The 21,688-nt window shown below is 38.9% G+C and overlaps 1 protein-coding gene across 2 annotated transcripts in view; it reads right to left on the bottom strand.

Annotated features, from left to right (window-relative positions):
- Positions 1-21,688, bottom strand: part of LOC140726956 (F-BAR and double SH3 domains protein 2-like) — a 226,579-nt gene that overhangs the window by 179,408 nt on the left and 25,483 nt on the right. For both annotated transcript variants that reach the window (XM_073044002.1, XM_073044003.1), the window contains exon 3: positions 10,296-10,341. In XM_073044002.1, the coding sequence (XP_072900103.1) occupies positions 10,296-10,341 (46 nt within the window). The remainder of the gene's footprint in view (positions 1-10,295; positions 10,342-21,688) is intronic.

Here is a 21,688-nt window from a genome sequence, read left to right as displayed (position 1 = left end):
GCCCTCTTTCATAAAGCTAATCATGATGAACTGCAACACAGTCCTTACATCTTTCTCCACACTCTCTTTGCAAACCCACAGTCTGCAAAGAGGGGTGCAATGGATATTGGATGCATTAACAAATCACTCTGTGTACTGCACACAGCCCATGTATAAGGGTGCCAGTTTTACCTCACCGATTGAGTGTTAGAATCACAGTTCTCACCCAGTGTCACTCTGTCTGAGCCATCATGCCCAGAGGCATAGTGAAGTGTCTCACTATTTGTAGGTTTAGGTACTGAGAATGATCTTCGCCCAGGTGTGGCAATGCTGGTTGTATGTCTGGGATGAGGTTGGTCTCTGCTCCTGTTCCAACAACTTGATTGGGTCAACCCACAGCCAGACAGCAGCAGATATTGTCCTGCTCTCAGACTCTCGGAGCTGGGAGGGGGAGAGGGGGAATGGGAGGGGTGACAGCTCCTGGAGAAAAGTGGTGGCGACTCATTCTTGAAAATTCCACAGCAACTTTCGCTATCTGCTGCGTTCTTGAAGGTGACATCAAAAAAGATGTTACTAACGAAGTCTTGGACACAGATATTGTTCATTTTGAACTTGCAGCATTCTAGCAGGAGTTTCCCAATGAAGCGGTTCTCCTCACTGAGATCCTTCACTGCCACCCTGACTGTGTTTTGCCAATGCACGCATAGCTGCAGCCATATCGCATGAGCTTGAAGCTTAATTACAAAATGATATGATCACATTCTTGAAACATTTGCTAAAAAGAATGACGACTGAGTATTAAACCTTCCAAAGTTCTTTATTGGGTGGCTATCAAAAGGTAAATTGGGTAAAGAGCAGAACTATTCATATAAATATACAACTACTTAATTTGCTTTAATGTTATTACAACTTTTTAAAGACAGTTATATGCCACTTACCATATATTTAACTGAAAAAAAAATGAACGACAATGTGTATACTTAAAACCTTCTCTGCTTCAAGTCCTTGCAAGATTTGCACAGCCAGTGAAGTACTTATGAAATGTTTGAGTAATCTCCCTGTAGTCCATCATAAGGAAAGTCATTGCCAATTTCTGTCCCAATGCCTCTTTCCAGTGTTCTTACAATTTTCCATGAACCACATGGCTATCAACTTTACCTCAGAATAACTCCAATAAAAGCGTAGTGAGCAGAATTAACCTCCATACATATCAAAGAAAAACTTCATTTGGAAGGCACTACAGAATACTCACCTCAGATTCAGCTGCTTTGATCTTACGCTACAGTGTTAACTAACAGGCCTACAACTGAATTATTCTCAGTGAAGGCCAGTGTCAAACAAGGGTGTGTCATAGCCCCAATACCTTTAATCTTTCTTGTCACATTATTGCATTTTACCTCCTATAAAACTTCCTATGGGAGGAGAGCTAATCTTCAGAACTGATTTGAAGCTAGATGGAAGTACAGGCAGTTCCTTCTGGTCAACATTTAGTCAACATAGTCAACAGTTAGTCAACATTTGACTAACTGATGCTAAATAAGAACCGTATGTACCTGTTCCGACTTACCTACAAATTCAACTCATAACCCGAGGACTGCCTGTATTCAGTAATATGCTCCTTCAACCCACTGTCCTCTGACAACTAAGGATGAAAATTGTGGAAAACACTGACCACTTCCCATATATTAAGGGCCACATCTTGACAAAGGTAATAATCAGTGATGATTTTCATCAGGTCAGCAGAGTCTTTGTTTTGGCTGGCAAGGGTCAATGCCAGTATGGAATTTTCCTCAATCAAAAGTCCACAAAAACATAGTGTAAGTAAGCCAACCGCAAGGGACTAATCAAGAGAAAAGTAGAAGAGATGATCAATGTTCAGCTAATTTGCTCATGACAAGCTTCAACCAACAAAAATGTGTTAACGACCAAACAAACTGGTTTAGTGATAACGATTAGGGGATAAATGTTGGCATCGATAATTGGAATACTTCCTATGTTTAGCTCCAAAATAATACCTGGGGACTTTTCACCTCAGCTCAGGGTGCAGTTCAAAGTCTCCTCAGTTTAAAGCCTCCTCCAAATTGGCAGTGCAGTTCTACCTCAGTTCAGCACTGGAATGTCAGTCCAGATTTTTGTTTTGAAGTCTTAGCTGTGGTATGGGAAGTCTCAGTCTTCCCACATTAAAGTCTGTTAATATGACAAACAGTCAAAGCTCTTCACATGAGATTTTTCAAACAAAAGTCTGACACTAAGCTACAAAAGCTGATATTAAGGCAGATGTCCAAAGAACAGTCAAAGGGTTCAATTGTCAGCTAAAAGTAAATTAATAGGTAGATGCAGAGTTTGGTCTTGCCAACCTACTTACATCACTGTTTGCTGTGCCTTAAAATCTAGAATGCAGGAAAGGCCACAATTAGATGAGTACAAACATACGAGATTACAAAGCTAGGTGGGACAACAAACGTATGAAAACGTATGAAAGTATGACAAAGTTTGAAATCAAGACAAAATTTTAAATAACCACATAGCCTGTAGTTGATATAGGATGCTAAGTTCAACGGTGTTGGTGCAAGATTTTTTAGGATATTTGTAGCACCTCAGGTTTCAAGATTAGTTTGTGGGAAGCTAAGCTGAAGCACCTTGGAAAAAACAAATCCAGAAGTAACAAATCAAAACAGTGGCAACAAACAGTTTAGGCAACATTGCCAATAAAAGTTAATGCTTCAGCTTGATCAACTTCCATCAGAATTGAGTAACAAAAGAAAATAATAGAACGTACTAAGGTAGTTTGGCTAGTGTGCCTGAGATGGAAATAGGCTTTCTCGGGATATGGAGGTGTACTCAGTAACAAATCTTGAAAGCAAACATGTCAGCAAAGGTTCTGCTGGGTCTGATTCAACTTCAGACCATTGCCAAGTGGAATAGAATTTGTGTTAGCAAATGAAGACAATGGCTTTACTCGTTTTAGTCTTACCAGAATTTAATTGGGGAAAATTTCTCTTCACCTAATACTGCAATAACAGACAAGTGGAGACAGTGAATGGATCGAGAGGTTGTGGTGTGGTGGAACTAGGTGTAGTACATATATTTGTGGAAAATGATGCTCAGATTTTGTGATGCTGCTGCCAAGGACATACTAATTATTCCAAAACAGATGGCTTTCATAAGAACATATGAGTTTCAAAGTCACTGAATGACTTAATTACTTTGTAATAGCCATGTTAACTTACTCCAAATTTCACAGAATCCTTTCTGTAGTTAAATGAATACCCAGTGAGATCACTGCCCACAAAGCACATGCAGCCTTCCTGCTTCTAACTGCACAGTTACACAGCACTTCTATGTCCTTCTTCTGCTTCTACAATGTCCCACACTGTTGCAAGGTAGTACAATAACACATTGAGATGTAAAGTACACTTTCACTTCTGGAACTCATAACATTTAATAACCATGCTAAAATAAATGCTGAGTCAGGATCAAGCTGACCTCAATTAAATCAATTTTTATGATCAGGTACACTTGGCCTTGCATCATAAAATAACATTCAAAGTGAATTTTTGATTGGAACAATTGTAGTTATAGATGTTAAAGATATAATAACTCAAGAGCTGATGTTCTAGTTGGAATCTACTAAACCAATCTGATGCATGACATTAATTAGAATTTGACCCATTACTCATCTTATACACTAGACACTAAGATTTTAATCTATCCACCTTTTGAAAGTATGCAGGTTTCAAGTGTATGAATTGATCCTTTCCTGCACAATGGAATCTCTAAACATTCCTATAATTGCAAATAACATTTGCTTAAACATTAGAAAGCATACTTCTGCTGATTCGGTCAAATAAACTTTGCCAAAGCAGTTAGTTAAGAATGAAATACCTGTCCTGGGAAGAGCAGAGAATTAACTTGATTCAGCTAGCATTGCATCCAGCATATGTTTTATTTTTTACTTTAAACTAATGAAACAACTGGATAACATCAGTTTGACTTGCAATGAACCAAAAATGGCTCACTACCCTCCCCTAAACTGCAATTGATGTTGATATTTTAAATAAAGTATTTTATATTTTGGTCACATCTCAACATTTATCATCATTCTGCAAGGAAGTCTTTGTTGTACAAATTACATTTCTGAACTTCCACTCAACTGCAACTTAACAAAAGTCTTAAGAGAAAACTTTAGTCCATTCCTTACAATGGTACTTTTAAAATACTAATCAGGTAATGGTTCTCCATCAGACACAATACTTCCGTAACCTATGATCACGATGCTCTTATACCAGCAAATCATTAATTCTCATAAGTTTGTATTATAATTGCTATACTACTCAGTGGCACTGCTCCCTCTAAGCTGCACGGTTGCGCGGGCGTGCAGTAACTGAAATGCTCTTACGTACCTAGCGTTTGTTGCTGCTAGCACTTTCTTTTATACAACGTTTTATTGAAGTGCTGTGCAGTTTTCAGGCCGTGTAAAAACTTACTGCTCAGAGCAATGACTGGTCCATACCGGTGTAAAAACTGTTGTTCAGTGGCTACTTTATTAGGTATCCCATATACCTAATAAAGTGGCCACTATGTTCATGGTGTTCAGCTACTGTAGCCCATCCACTTCAAGGCTCGATGTGCTGTGGGTTCAGCAATGTTCTTTTACATCACGTGGTTATTTGAGTTACTGTTACCTTCCTATTGGCATGAATCAGTCTGCCCATTCTCTTCTGATCTCTCTCATTAACAAGGCATTTTACTCCCAGAACTCCCCTCACTGGATGTTTTTTTCTTTCTCACACCATTCTCTGCAAACTCTAGAGACTGTTTTGTGTTAAAATTTCAGGAGAACAGCAGTTTGAGATATTCAAACCACCCCATCTGGCACCAACAACCATTCCACAGTGAAAGTAACCTAGATCAAATTTCTTCTGCATTTTGATGTTTAATCTGAACAACAACTGAACCTCCTGACCATGTCTACATGCTTTTATGCATTGAGTTACAGCCACAAGATTGGCTGACCAGGTATTTGCATCAACAAGCAGGTATAACTAATAAAATGGTCACCGTGTTTATTATTGCACAACTGACTTATAACATCTAAATCCATCTGAATCAATTTAAGCTCAAATTCTACAAAATTTATTCTGGGTTCACCAGAAAACAAAAAATGAACCAGTTCTTTAAGTAACATTGCCCTAAATTTCTCTCTTGTACCCTTTGCACCCACCATTTCAATATATTCAAGGGGTAAAAATTTAAAACATACATTCTACTACCTCTGTCTTGCTTCAAACTTTTCACATAGCCATATCTCCCTAGTTAATGTACTAAACCCTAAACCAGATTTTCCTTCAGTTTATCTTCACTTGAGAATGCTCGAGAAGTATTTAATCTTCTCATGATATTAACATCCTACTCCATTTACCTCAGTTCTATTAATTGGTAACAAGTCAGCTTATCTTCTAGACATGAGAGGAATGCTTCTCATTCCTTCAGAATATCTCCATTTCCTTTCACAACACTCAAATATTGTTTTTGAAAGTTCCATTCTTCAACTGACCATGCACAGTCCATCTCCTCTTTTGGATGCTTTGTCAATTATGCCCACCTTTCCTGAAATTTAATCTGTGAACCTCTGATAGGGTCTCTAGCCTTTAACCACGCCGCTCTCAGTTGATGCCCTTGTCCCAGCACTTCCTTTATCTTTCTTTCCAGGTGTCTTTCTCTGATGACCTGTTAAGTTGAAATGGGCTTGAAGAAAGCACACTGCCAGCTTGGCACATATGCTAACTTGAGTAGATTTTGCTTCTTATTACAGAAGGTCACTAAATTTACCCAAAACTTCTTTCGGACTTCACAATATGTCTTTAATAACAATTTACAGTATAATAAAAGTCAAATAATTACTATGCATATGTCAGTCAAGTGTATTCAATCAGTTGTTCTCCACAGCCTTTGCCTTACTGAAGTAGCAAATTCATCTTCGCAGAAAGAATCTGAGCCAGATTTAGCTTGATGACAGTACTATGATAACAAAAGATGATAAGATCATAAAGACATAGGAGCAGAATTAGGCCATTTGGACCATCGAATCTGCTATGTCATTTTATCATGGCTGATCCATTTCCCTCTCAACTCCATTATCCTGCCTTCTCCCCATAACTTTTCACCACCCTGACTAATCAAGAACCTATCAACATCCCCTTGAAATCACCCAATGAGCTGGCCTCCACAGCCACCTGTGGCAACAACTTCCACAGATTCACCACACTCTGGCTAAAGAAATTCCTTAACTCCATTCTAAATGGACGCCCCTCTCTTCTGAAGCTGTGCCCTCTGATCTTAGACTCCCTCACCATAGGAAGTATCTTCTCCACATCCACTCTAACTTGGCTTTTCAATATTTGATAGGTTTCAATAAGATCCTCCCCCCTCATTCTTCTAAATTCTGGCAAGTAAAGGCTGAAAGTTATCAACTGCTTCTCATATGATAAGCTCTTTATTCCTAGAATCATTTTTGTGAACCTCCTCTGAACCCTCTCCACTGTCAGCATATCATTTAACTAAGGGGCCCAAAACTTCTCACAATATTTCAAGCGAAACCTTACCTGCACCTTATAAAGCCTCAGTATTACATCCTTATTTTTATATTCTAGTCCTTGAAAAATGAATGCTAACATTGCATTTGTCTTCCTCACCCCTGACTCAACCTGCAAATTAACCTTTAAGGAATCCTGCATGAGGACTCCCAAGTCCCTTTGCACCCTAGATTTTTGAATTTTCTCCCCATTTCAAAAATAATCTACACTTTTATTCCTTCTACCAAAGTGCCTGACCATACACTTCAGGACACTGTATTCCACTTACCACTTTTTTGCCCATTCTCTAACTCAGTCCAAGTCCTTCTTTTGCTTTTCTGTTCCCTCAAAACCACCTGCTCCTTCATCTATCTTCATAGCACCCACAAACTTAGCCACAAATCCATCAATCTCGTCATCCAAATCATTGACATACAATGTAAAAAGAAGTGGCCCGAAAACCAATCCCTGTGGAACACTTCCACTCACCAGCAGCCAATCAGAAAAGGCTCCAATTATTCCCAGACTCTTTGCCTCCTGCTAATCAACCAATGGTCTCTCCATGCCAGTATCTTTCCTATAATACTTTGGGCTGATATCTTGTTAAGCAGCCTCATGTGCAGCACCTTGTCAAATGACTTCTGAAAATCCAAATACACAACATTCACTGATTCTCCTCAAAGAATTTGAATTCAAATTTGAAGTTACAGTTGCACAGAAAATTTGAAATCAGTATCAGATTATCAAAGGAACCAGACTACAGGTATTTAGATTAATGAAGGTCGACTATACAAGGTAAAACAATAACAATGCAGAATGAAATTTAACAGCTACAGTGAAAGTGCAGTGCAGGTAGACATTAAGGTCCAAGGTCATAAAGAGGTAGATTGTGAGGTCAAAAGTTTATCTTACTATAATAGGGAACAATTCTGTAGTTTTATAACAGGGTAGAAGCTGTCCTTAACTCTAGTGGTGTGCTTTCAGGCTTTTGTATCTTCTCCCCAATCTGAAAGGGGAGAAGACAGAATGTGCGAGAATGTGGTGGATGAGGGAATGAATGCGGTTTTGCAGTCTTTGATTATGCTAGTTGCTTTCTTTACTGAGGCAGACAGAAATATAGAGTCCGTGGTGGTGAGGAAGCTAGTTTCCATGATGAGCTGAGCTGTGTCCATAACTGTCTGCAGTTTCTTTCAGTCTCAGGCAGAGCAGTTGCCAAACCAAGCCATTATGTATCCAAACAGGATGCTTCTTTCTATGGTGCACTGATTAATAAAAAAACGAAGGTCAAAGAGGACATGCCAAATTTCTTTAGTCTCCTGAGGAAGTAGAATTGTTGACAGGCTTTCCTTGCTGTAGCACCCAAATGGTTGAACCAGGACAGGCTATTGCGATGTTCACACATAGGAATTTGAAGCTCTTAACCCTCTCAACCCCAGCACTGTTGATTTAGACAGGAGCATGTGCACTGCCTCCCGTTTGTGTAGTCAATGATTACAATCTCTTTACATCAGGTTACTAGTCCTCTACAGGTGCCCCCCCCCCTTTACAAAGGTAGAGTGTTACTATGAAACCTTTCTTAAGCCGAAATGGCGTAAAATGAAGAACCATTAATTTATATGGGAAAAATTTTCGTAAAAGCGAAAATCCACTTTGTAATGCAAAAACAGGTTACTAATGTAGGTCTTTTGTAAAAGTGAAGTGCCGTAAAGCAAACAGTGGTAAAGCAGGGGACACCTGTATTTCCTTCTGGTACTCCAACTCATCATTATTTCAGATACAGCCCACTCTTGTGGTACTATCTGTAAACCTGCAGATGGAGTTAGAGCAGAATCTGGCTACGCAGACATAAGTGCACAGGGAATAGAGTAGGCGGCTGAGGACACAATCTCATGGAGCACTGGCATTGAGAATAATTGTGGCAGAGTTGTTGCTACCTACCCTTATTGGTTGCTGTCTGTTGTTTAGTAAGTAGAGGATCCAGTTACAGAGGAAGGTGTTTTCACCCAGGTCTTAGAATTTGGTGCTGAGCTTGCTTGGAAGTATGGCATTGAAAGTGCAGCTGTAGTCAATAAACAGTAGTACAATGTCAGTGTCTTTGCTGTCCAGATGCTCCAAAGATGAAAGCAGGGCAGGGACTTGATGCCTGCTGTACACCTGTTTCAGTTGTAGGTGAATTGCAATAGGTTGAGGTTGCCTGGGAGACTGGAGTTAACGCATGCCATGACCAGTCTCACAAAGCAATTCAAGATGGTGGATTTCAGAGTCATTAAGGCATGTTACCTTATTTTTCTTTAGGTACCCACAAAACAGTGGTCTTTTTAAAACCGGTGGAAACCACAGATTAAAGCAGGAGAAGGTTAAAAACTTTTACAAATATCCCCACCAGCTGATCTGCACAGGATCCAAGGACACAGTCAGGGATACCATCCTGGCCAGATGTCTTCCATGGTTTCACTCTCTGGAAGACTGATCTTACATCTGTAGTGATGACTGTGAGTTTAGATGAATTGGACACTGTCAGTGTGGGAGGTGACATACCAATCTCCTTTTGTTCAATGCACAGTTAAGAGGAAATGTACTCCTTCTGACTTAAGTGTATTAGCAAGATTTTGTCAAATTTTAATGGCATGTTATCCTAAGACTGATGGCATGAAGATAAAACTGAATGATGTAGGGATGGGGTGGGTGTTTGTGGTACAAGTATACAGGTTAAAACACAGGTGTTGGCCTCAATTACAGTACCCTTGAAGTAAAAACAAAAACAGAAGCTCTCATACAGTTACATTAGAAGAGCTCTGGTTAGTCCCTGTTTGGAGGACTGTAGAGTTAAGTACTGCACATAAGCGAAGAAATTTTGCCATTTTGCAGTGCAGATTCATATTAATAATACTGGAACTAATAAGTGGTATATGATTCATGGCTTCCACTTAGAAGCATCTTGGGGCAATCTAGCTGAGTTTAAGCATCATACTGTGACCCGATTTTATCAAGTGTTGAGCTGTAAAAGTTCTCTCCACTGTGTGAAAGATAGCACCGATAAAACCATTATTATACTTGAAGGATGATGGCAATCAACAAATTTATAATCTTTATTTAGTTTATAAGAAATTTTGAAATGCCATATACATGAGTCTTGGACAGTTGAAACTTTTCAAATTAATAAAGTATATTTATTGAAGGATGGCAAAAGTAAACAATTCCATCAATTCAAAACAATCATGATTACAAACAAATCATAATTCTACTTACACTTCAGAAAAAGTTTCCATCAACCATGTCTTTTACATTTCTAAAATGACAAATCAATACCTGTACAGGACACCTATTTTTGCCTTTAGAAAAGCTTTTCTTGAAAGAAAATGCTTTCCTGAAACAGATTAATCATTCACACCATCTTTGCCTCTTCTATTCCAGACTGCTTTCCATTTGATGGCTGCAATCAGACTTACAATCCTCACAAATGCCAAAAATAATCTTAAATTTCCCAGTTTTGTTAAAAATCAAAATTAATCACATTGCAGGATAGAATAAGTTCAGAGAAGACCACCTCTGATTGTTAAATTAACTTTATTTTTTTCTTCTTACAAGCTGTAAACTTAAAAAAAAACCTAAAATCCCTGCTTATGAATCTATCACATCTTTCCTTGCACTTCCAGGTCCTTTGCAACAATATCAATTTTAAGAACTTTCCTGACTGCCATTACTTCAAAACATTTAAAAAAGAAATCACTCACACATTACCTGAGCATAGTCTTTCTCAATTGCAATTCTTTTCTGACTGAAAGTCCTGTAAGAGAAGGAAAATTATTAGCAATACATCTACATTATTAAAGTGCTCATCATATTCAACTATTTCAAATTTCAACTTCCAACTTTTGACAAAAAATACTCTAGAGATTCTTAAAGAACAAACAAAACAGGAAGACAGAAGATCTGAAATTGTAAATTTTCAAGTTGGAGATGAGCTATTAGAACCAGAGCATAACCACACCTTTAACAGAATATGATGAAAATACCTGGGCTAACCAACATACAAAAAAGAAAAGCTATAAATCTCTCACTGTGGACTTTAAAAGAAACAGAACCAGGGGTAAAAAGCTGTTTTAGTGACATCTTAATAACAATAGCGGATATTTGGAGAAAGATGATATTATGTCAGAGAAAGAATAAATGAAAACTATAAGGGAAAAAAAAATCACATTTACCCACACACCATTCAAGTAATATCCATTTCAATGTATTAGAAGCAGAACCACACTGTTACTCAGCATGACTGCAGGTGGAATTAATGTAGGACTTCAAAAAGGACTTACACTGAAATCTGGCTGTAAAAGCTCCGGAGGGTGGATCTTAGTCAAGATGGTGCTAAGTAGCGCCTCCTTTGCTTGCATCTTTGGAAATAGCTCTATTTCCATCTTTACTATCTCTATTTTGCCCTTTCAGGGTTCTTTTGAAGACCCTGACCTGGAGTTACACACTTACTTCAGTTCTTTGCAGGAATGGGACCCGCACTTGGGGTGTAACAACTGGCCATTATCGGACATGCCAAGGATTGTGCCTAAGAGTTCGGCTCACCTTTAGAGGCCTAGGATCTCGGGGCTCTGGAGACGGGCGATTCGAAGGTCAGTGTCTCGGACCGGTGTGTCATGGGAACTGGAACATCTTTGGCTGTGTCCCCAGAGACTTGAGATCTTTGGGCACAGAGCTCGTAAAAAGTGACACAACAGTCTTCTAACATAGTAGACCAGTGAGTTGTTTGCTATTTCTCCCTTCTCGCTGTGAAACGGAAATATCTCTTTCTCCCTTATTATGGAGAGAGAGAGAGAACCTGTGGTTGTTGAATACTCAGTGAACGTGTAGTCTTTGGGGTAAGTACAAAACTGTATCTTTGCTGTTGCTTTTGCTCATGCTAGAGTTCTCGGTGGTGGGTGCTGATGCTATTTTTTTGCCGGTTGGGAGAGGGGGGATCGTTGTTTGCTGCCGCTTACTTGCAGGAGGGAGGGGAGATGGGGAGGGACTTTGGGGTTCTAACATTTAACTGTCTTTAATTCTTCGGCGCACTCCTCTGTTTTCATGGATGGTTGCTAAGAAAAAGCATTTCAGGATATATATTTTATACATTTCTCTGACATTAAGTGTACCTTTGAAATATCCTTGATAACCTAGCGATCCCCAGAATAACTGATAAGTAATAAATCATGGACAAAACAATCCCAGAACCAACTGCAGATCCTGAAGTATGGAACAGTAGAACAGACAGAAATTTTCTTATCAGATTCTGAATGGCTTGGGAGGCAGATGAAAACCACGTATAACTCTGTGACTGAGAAAACTCACATTTCTCTAAGTCACTTTGCTATAGGACTAAAGTAATATTCTGCCCAGAATTCTGTAGAATCCGAGATAGTTGGGAATTTGTATATTAAAATAAAAACTATTAGGAGTTGATGAAAACCTTCAGGAAATTTCAAACATGGGTCTGCAGCCCTTATTTTGCACATCCAGAGTTAGAGGATCTGCAATAATGAGGAATTTTTATCTTTCCTTAACAACAAAGGAGGAGGCCACTAAGCCCATTAAGTGTATACCCGGTCTCAGAGCAAGCCCATTTCCCCTTCTTATTTTCCTCACAGATGCCCATTAACACACATGAAAACAGGAAGGTCGTTTAACTCTCAACTAAAGTCCTCCTTCCGCATTCTCACAGCAATGGCCTGTTATGACAACAGAAATTCAACTGATGTGTTTAAAAATGTAGCATGATCTTGAATCCTCAATGAGATTAGTAAGTTGATTTAAACATGCTTCTCCAAAACTTTCAATTTTCTAAATAACTTTACACCAATATTTCAATAAAACAGAAACTGTGACTTTAAAAGAATATTTTTTTTATTTCAGTCACCTGCTTGAGGGGTAGAACACAACAGGAAAAAAAATCATACTTACATACAGTTTTAAAATTCAAATCAGCAAACAAGAGGAAAGCTATGCTGTACTCAGTCACTTCACACTCTAAAGTTCCTGACCTCTTTTCAGTAATCAAGTATTAAAAAACAGAGATCCAACATGTTATCTGGTGAATGTCAGGGAACGAGATAAAGCAACCATCATTATCATAGTAACCCCTTCTCAAAGTTCCAAAATCTCTTTTCATAGGCATAGGAACCTGCTCATACACTCAATGGCTACTTTATTGGGTTATTGAGCACATGTTCTGCTACTGTAGCCCATTCACTTCAAGGTTTGACACGTTTTGTATTCAGAATTTTGAGTTTATATTCACCCTCATCTTTAAGTGATCCCTTATTCTTTTTGCCATCATTTTGTGAACCAGCAATATATTAAAGATACTAAATTTTGTTTTCAGTTAACATTTAAAGGCATGAACTTAACTTGGAATCACTTGTGATGAGGAATGGCAACTTTGATCAAGATGATCAAGAAAATCAGTACAGAGGATTCTGGTCAATTGGGCCATTGGTTAATTGGGCAGCACTTATTAGGGACATCTTTTAAAGAAAAATAACTAATCAAGAAAATAGTTGAGATTCCCTTCGTTTATTTAGGACAATATGCTGCTTTAATGGGGCAGGGGACTGCTGCTGAACAATTTCTAACTAGAGTTGGAAACTTGCATTTCTGTGGTTGTTATGACACTACACAGTGCTTTGAGTGAACAGTTTTTAAATAGTGTCAGTTGCATGTGTTTGTGTTCATAAAAGCAGTGATTTTTGTCACTTAGTGGGCGAGAAATAAAGACAATTCTGAACTGCTTTGCTCACTGCAATTTCAAGCATTCAGATTTGGATGCTAGAAATGAAACAAATTTCTCCACTTCAACAAGTTAGAAACTATGACGAATTTGAATATATCAACAATGTTCTTGAATGTTACAATGAAGATCTAGAGGATGCAATCATTAATAGCATTGTATGAAAGCAGTTCATTATCTACAAAGGGTGTCTGTGCTGATTTTATTCATTTGCAGTCAATCAAAAGGAAGTGGCAACATACACTGGATTAATCCCTCCATCGATAACTATTAAGAATCGATACAGTTTTGTAGTACTGTAGTAGTATTAATAGTGTTCAAATTTATTCTGTACTTCATTTAAATATATCATTTGTTATTCAGTTAAATGGTAGTTTGTCTTTTTTTAATACCTTTTTCATTACTTCCATGAAAACTTCAACTCATTGGGGCAGTCACTTAATTGGGCAAAATGTACTAGTCCCAATCTGTCCCAATTAATCAGAATCCACTGTGTATAGTAAATCAGAGCTGTAAATGCCCATGGAAGAGCAGACATTTGGAAATCAAGTTATTTAAATTTAACAAAATTTAAAAAACAATCTGAATCTAAATTTCATGAATGAAAACACAAGAATACAAAATGAAACAACTAAAATCAATATTATTTATTTGATCAACTAAAATGCTGTCCAGTTTGGTCATGTAACAGTGCATCAAATCTTAATATTCATAGACTTGGATCAAATAAATAAGGTACCTCACCTGAAAACAACAATGCAATCTTGATTTAAGAGGCTGACAAAAGACATAATTATTTATGAAGGTAAACTAACATTTCCAAATTGGGTGACATGAAAATTGCCACGATGCAGCCAAAATGAAATGCAATAAAAGCTATTATATTGAGCTAGCACTGTAATCAAAATCATATGAAGAATTACAGGAAGGCTTTATAGATTTATTTCTTTACTCTCTGGGATGTTAGAAAATTGAAATGACCCGGTCAAACACAAGAAAGAATAATCCAAATTCATTTCAAGTGATGGATTGATATTTGACAGGAAACGTTTAAAAAAGATTGAAATTCAGAGGGGATCTAGAGAATTTTTGAGAAAGCATACAATTTTTCGCTAAATTGTCTACAAAATTCAAAGAAACCATGAAAGTTGAGTATCTCTGATGGAATATTGATACTTCAAATAGGATTTGTTAACCATGAAAGCTAGAGAAATGTCAAGAAAAGGTGACAAAATGAATCATAGTTAGAATTTTTTGGAATACTCTCGAGTTTCACCAGAACATCTAGTTGTGTACAAGTTGGAAGCTACTAAGTAATCAGAATAGAAGGAAGCTGGGAGCTATCAAATGGTATCAATGAAGCTAAGAACATTACTATGAGATTGTTAATGAGAATGTACAGTAGGTGATGTTTTGGAAAAAAATAAAACCTTTGAAATGAGAGCTTATATACAAAAGACAGAACAAGAGGTAGCTTAATTATGAGGGAACAGGTTTGTAAGGGCAAATATCTCAGGAAAGCATGAGAAACTTCCACAACCAACCCTCATCAAGATCTTGCAAAAATACATCAGTTTCAACAGGTAAATAACCCCCAACCTCATTGCCACTTGTTTCTCAATTATTACGAAGTAGCAAGGTATTAATGAAAATTGAATGCAGGATGGTGATTGGATTCCCTATCCCTCCTTCCCTTTAGTTCCATTCATCACCTTCCTTTCTTTTCAGATTCTATACTCCGTAGTCTTTTGTTGTCTCTACTTATTACTCCCTAGCCTCACTATCTTCATGTTTTCTTCCTCTAACCAACTCCATCTGCCTATCACTTCTCTTCACCTAGATCCATCTATCATTTGCCAATTCCTGCCTCACCTCTTCTCTCATTATATTGGCCATTTCCCTTTTACAATCTCAGTAATGATTCATGGACTTCACCAGTAATATTAACTATTTCTTTCCCTCTACTGATGCTGTCTGATCCACTGAGTCCCTTTGTCAGCTTGACTTTTCTTGTTAACTTAGAAAATTAATGTGTACAGCCAACATGGTTTCATGAAAGGGCAATCTATGACAAACTTATTGGAGTACTTTGAGAATGGAACATGCAAGGTGGATAAAGGCATTGCACAAAGTATTTATGTGTATGAATGCAAAAAATAAGTGCAAGACCTTGTGCCATGCCATTCATGTTAATAATCTAGCTGGAGGATTAACAGATAAAAGGATTGTGCTAATTAGATCATTTTCAGGTTGGCATGGAAGGATGAACCCTGGGTGCCCTCCCAAGACTATGGTCAACATGTTCCTCGAAGATAGCGGCACAGATAATGTAGGTGAACTGAACACACTGATGAGGGAGAGGGAGGAGTGAAGAGTCCATCATCGTGCCCGACGCTGGCCCCCTAGGCCTGAGTAGAAGTAGTAGTAGTAGTAATATTTCCGGGATACCTTTCATGTACAGCCTTCCTCAGATCATGCCAGAGCATCTCAATTGGGTCACGGTCTAGACTCTGACTTGGCCATTTCAAAACACAAATTTTCTTCTTTTTAAATCATTCTGTTGTTAATTTACTCATCTTTCAGATCATACATCTTGTTGCATCATCCAACTTCCATCAAGCTTCAGGTGATGGACTGCTACTCTGACATTCTCCTGTAAAATCTCTTGATACAATTTTGAATTCATTGCTCTCCCAAGCTGTCCAGGCCCTAAAGCCCCAAACCACGATGTTCCTTCCATCATGCTTCACAGTTAGGATGTGGTTTTGGTGTAGGTGTGCAGTGCCCTTTTCCCTTCATACACTTCTGCAAAAAAGTTCAACTTTTGTCTCATCTGCTCAATGAACATTGTCACCGAAGCATTGTGGAACATCCAGATGGTCTTTTCAAACTTCAGATGTGCAGCAAGGTTTTTTTTTGGAGGGCAGTGGTTTCCTCTATGGTGTCCTTCCATGAACACCATTCTTGTACAGTGCTTTCCTTATAGTGGACACATGAACAGAGACTTGAGCAAGTTCGAGAGATTTCTGCAGGTCTTTTGATGTTACCCTTGGGTTTTTTTTCACCTCCTTCAGCATCGTACATTCTGCTCTTGGTGTGACCTTTGCAGGACACCCACTCCTAGGGAGAGTAACAACAATACTGAACTTCCTCCATTTGAAGATAATTTCTCTTGTTGTGGACTAATGAACATTCAGGTATTTAGAAATGTTTTTGTAGTCTTTTCTAGCTTTATGCAATTCTTCTTCTAAGGTCCTCTGAAAGTTTTTTTTTGATTGAAGCATGTTGAACCCAAACAAATCTTTCTTGAGAAGAGCTGGCTATGTCAGTAACCTGACTTTGTGTGCCATTTTAAAAAAGAAATAGGGCAGGGCATATGTACAACCTACACCTCTAAACTCATCTCATTGATTAGAACACCTGACTACAAATAACTTTTTTTTAAAAAAAGGCATTACCCCAGAGGTTCACATACTCTTTTGAACCTAGACTGTGATTGTTTTAAATGGTGTACTCAGTACTGATGAGAAGTAGTACAATTGTTTGTGGTATTACCTTAGGCAGAATGTGTTTTTTCTCTATTATTGTGACAAAGATGAATTAATGCAGAAAACAAGGTAACTTCAAAGGGTTCATGAGCTTTTTCTTGCAGCTGTACATACTAGTTGGAAATTACAAATTTTCTTGATGGCAATAAAATGTTTTTCCTATAGAGGAACTTATGGTACTCAAAATCAACAATGGTTTGCAAAAAAAAAGCCAATAAAACGCATTGAACTGAAATGATAAATCTATTCCTCTCTCCACAGAGTCTGCTCAATTATTGAACATTTGCTGATTTTATTAGAGTGAAATGATTGAAAAATTTACCCTTTGTTACATATCTTTTATAAAAGCCGTGTAAAGTCAAAAATCAATATGTAGAAGGATAAATAAAGGAAACATTAACCTAAAGTACTCCTCCCTCTTTATATGCTATAAGTTAGTGGTCATCAACCAGTCGATCGTGATTGACCGGTCAATCTTTGAGACTTTCCCAGTAGATCCCAAAAACAAATGAAAAATAAATACACAAACACTGTTGTAATGTGAGCATTATAAAAATAAGTAATACTACTTAGGATAATTGTAATATAGCAATACTCCCGCTACGGAAAGCTGTTTGTAAAGAGAGGTTGCTTCTGGGGTTGCGGGGTTCTTTCTGCTTGGTGCGCATGTGTGTATAGTCCCTTCGCCATGCACCGTGGTTCAGTGAAAACCTATATGTTAAATATTGGTTTTGCCGTCCCAGATAAAGTTGTTCCTTTGGGCATGAAGTTGTCGAGAGGTCCTTTTTCAAAGTAGAAGTTACTACAAATGCATTATGCCTGACAAACCTTTTGATGCAAAAGCAAATTTTACCCCTAGAGCACATATGTGAGTCGTTTTTAACCCACACTTAGTTGCTTTCCCTGGTTATTGTGTTTCTCTTTTTCCACTGCCCAGCGTTGTGTGTCACATGTGTGCTGACATCATGTGACTGTTGTATTTTTTTCACCGTAGCTTGTGCTGCAAAGTGACCAATTAGATTAGAGTACAGACTGTCGCAAACATCAATATGTGGCACTCGCTGGTGATATCCTGCAAGGTAGCTAGTTAGCATGATGGAGGCACCACAAAAGAAGGTGAAAACGTACAAATTCCATCCAGAATGGGAAGAGGAATTTCTATTTACCTTGGTGAAAAACAAGTGTGTATGTACGTTGTGCCACCAAACACAAGCACTGACTAAAAGAGGGGATCTCAAGTGGCACCACAACACCAACCACCAGAAATTTAAAGACACCTACCCCCCCCACCCCCCCCCAAAGAGCGCAATTCATGCCAGGAAAGTTGAGGAGATTCATCAGCAGGCCTTGGCTGGGAAGGTCGTGGATTTTTCTCATGTAATGACACTGGTGGTCAAACTGATAAACTTGATTTGAGCAAAAGCACTTCAGCACCACTTATTCAAGGCGTTACTGGATGAGCTTGATGCCGCTTACGGAGACATAATTTTTCATGCTGATGTTCGGTGGTTGAGTTGCAGCAAAGTGCTGCAACAATTTTTTGACTTGCTGCCTGAGACAAAGACTTTTCTGTCGACAAGAAACGAGGAGTATGAGGAACTGTCAGATGATACGTGGCTACTGGATTTAGGGTTTCTGACAGACCTAATGCCTAAATTAAATGCACTTAACAACGAGCTCATGGGAAAAGACGGACACCAGCCCCACATGATAAGTGCAGTAAATGTGTTTAAGACCAAGCTCAGTGTTTGGATTTCAAATTTAAAGAATGGGAGGCTGACACACTTTCCCAACTTGGAGAAAATCTTACAGGCCATCAAGGAAAAAAATGCTTTTTGCCCTGAGCAGTACTGTGCTTACCTAGACAAACTGGCAATAGAGTTCCATTGGCATTTCGGGGAGTTAAATGTCATGAAAGATATTGCTGCACTTACTTCAAACCCATTTCTGCTGATTGATATAGAACAGATAGCAGCCAAATTCCAGCAAGTATTTAGTATGCCAAGTGATATTGAAATGGAAATAATCGATTTGCAAAATGACATCGAGCTTAAAGCAAGATCAAGGGACGGAGACTTTTGGGGGCTTGTCAGCAGAGAGAAGTTTCCTCATCTCACCACGAGTACACTAGAAGTCAGTGCCTACTTCGGGCCAACATATCTGTGTGAAATTGCATTTTCACAGATAAAAATTATTAAATCTAAATACAGGAGCTGGCTTACTGACAGACACCTCACAGACTGTCTCAGACTGGCTGTCTGTAGTTATGAGCCAAATTTCAGGGAATTAGTAGAAAGTATTCAGCCCCAGATATCACCATAGAACCATAGAACACTACAGCACAGTACAGGCCCTTCAGCCCTCCATGTTGTGTCAACCCATATAATCCTTAAAAAAAGTACTAAACCCACACTACCCCATAACCCTCCATTTTTCTTTCATCCCTGTGCCTATCCGAGAGGCTCTTAAATACCCCTAATGATTTAGCCTCCACCACCATCCCTGGCAAGTCATTCCAGGCACTCACAACCCTCTGTGTAAAAAAAACTTACCCCTGATGTCTCCCCTAAACTTCCCTCCCTTAATTTTGTACATATGCCCTCTGGTGTTTGCTATTGGTGCCCTGGGAAACAGGTACTGACTATCCACCCTATCTATGTCTCTCATAATCTTGTAGACCTCTATCAAGTCCCCTCTCATTCTTCTACACTCCAAGAGAAAAGTCCCAGCTCTGCTAACCTTCCTTCATATGACTTGTTCTCCAATCCAGGCAACATCCTGGTAAATCTCCTCTGCACCCTCTCCATAGCTTCCACATCTTTCCTATAATGAGGTGACCAGAATTGAACACAATACTCTAAGTGTGGTCTCACCAGAGATTTGTAGAGTATTGTGTGCAGTTTTGGTCCCCTAATCTGAGGAAAGACATTCTTGCCATAGAGGGAGTACAAAGAAAGTTCACCAGATTGATTCCTGGGATGGCAGGACTTTCATATGAAGAAAGACTGGCTCGACTAGGCTTATACTCGCTGGAATTTAAAAACTGAGGGAGGATCTTATTGAAATGTATAAAATTCTAAAGGGATTGGACAGGCTAGATGTAGGAAGATTGTTTCCGATGTTGGGGAAGTCCAGAACGAGGGATCACAGTTTAAGGATAAAGGGGAAGCCTTTTAGGACTGAGATGAGGAAAAACTTCTTCACACAGAGAGTGATGAATCTGTGGAATTCTCTGCCACAGGAAACAGTTGAGGCCGGTTCATTGGCTATATTTAGGAGGAAGTTAGATATGGCACTTGTGGCTAAAGGGATCGGGGGTATGGAGAGAAAGCAGGTACAGGGTTCTGAGTTGGATGATCAGCCATGATCATACTGAATGGCGGTGCAGGCTCGAAGGGCCGAATGGCCTACTCCTGCACCTATTTTCTATGTTTCTATGTAACATGACCTCTCTACTCTTGAACTGAATCCCCCTGTTAATGAAACCTAGCATCCCACAGGCCTTCTTAACTACCTTATCAACCTGTGCAGCAACCTTGAGGGATGTATGGATTTGAACCTCAAGGTCCCTTTGTTCATCCACACTCTTAAGCAACTGACCATTAAACCTGTACTCAGTCTTCTGGTTTGTCCTTCCAAAATGTATCACCTCACACTTGTCCGGATTGAATTCCATCTGCCATTTTTCTGCCCAACTCTGCAGCCCGTCTTGTAACCTTCCGACAACCTACAGCTCCATCCACAACTCCTCCAATCTTCGTGTCACCCCCAAACTTACTCACCCATCCTTTCGCCTCTACATCCAGGTCATTTATAAAAATCACAAATAGCAGGGGTCCCAGGACAGATCCCTGCGGCATTCCACTAGTCACCAACCTCCAGGCAGAATACTTTCCTTCCACAACTACCCTCTGATTTCTTCCTTTAAGCCAATTTTTTTATCCAAACCGCCAAGATTCCACTTATCCCATGCCTCATGACTTTCTGGATGAGTCTCTCATGAGGGACCTTGTCAAATGCTTTGCTAAAGTCCATGTAGACCACATTCACTGCCCTACCCTCATCAATTTCTTTTGTTACCTCTTCAAAAAAACTCAATCAGGCTCGTGAGGCACAATCTTCCCTTCACAAAGCCATGTTGACTATCCATGAGTAGACTGTACTTCTCCAAATGCTCATAGATCCTATCCTTAAGAATCCTTTCCAGTAGTTTGCAGACCACCAACGTAAGACTCACTGGTCTATAGTTCCCAGGTTTCTCCCTATTACCTTTTTTAAACAAGGGAACTACATTTGCCATTCTCCAGTCCTCCGGCACTTCCCCTGCAGCCAAAGAGGATTCAAAGATCATAGCTAAAGCTCCTGTGATCTCTTCTCTCAATTCCCACAACAACCTGGGGTGTATCATATCCGGCCCTGGAGGTTTATCAATCTTGATGTTTTTAAGAAGATCCAGCACTACTTCTTCCTTAATCTCCACATTCCTTAACCACACAATGCAAAACTCAATTTTTATCCATTTATTTTTCGTGTTGAAATAAAATTAAATAATGAAACTTAGAATTAAAGGTATGAAGTGTTGTAATATTCTTAAAGAAAGAGACCAAACAGATACCTGTTTGATATGCTAGTTAGAATATTTTCTTGGTTGAATTAATTTGAAAGTTTGATAAAGCATTTTATGTAATTCAAATACAATTACCAAATAAAAGGCCTCAAGTTGGAAGTACAATTTGAGCTGATTTTTCTCTAAACGATTTAGTAGGTCGATCTTGCCTTTGACTGAGACTGAGGTAGGGGATCTTTGGCTTAAA

This window comes from Hemitrygon akajei, chromosome 4 (assembly GCF_048418815.1).
Source record: "Hemitrygon akajei chromosome 4, sHemAka1.3, whole genome shotgun sequence".
NCBI classification, from domain to species: domain Eukaryota; kingdom Metazoa; phylum Chordata; class Chondrichthyes; order Myliobatiformes; family Dasyatidae; genus Hemitrygon; species Hemitrygon akajei.
The sequence above is the reverse complement of the archived record's forward strand: the minus strand, read 5'-3'. Positions and strand labels throughout refer to the sequence as shown.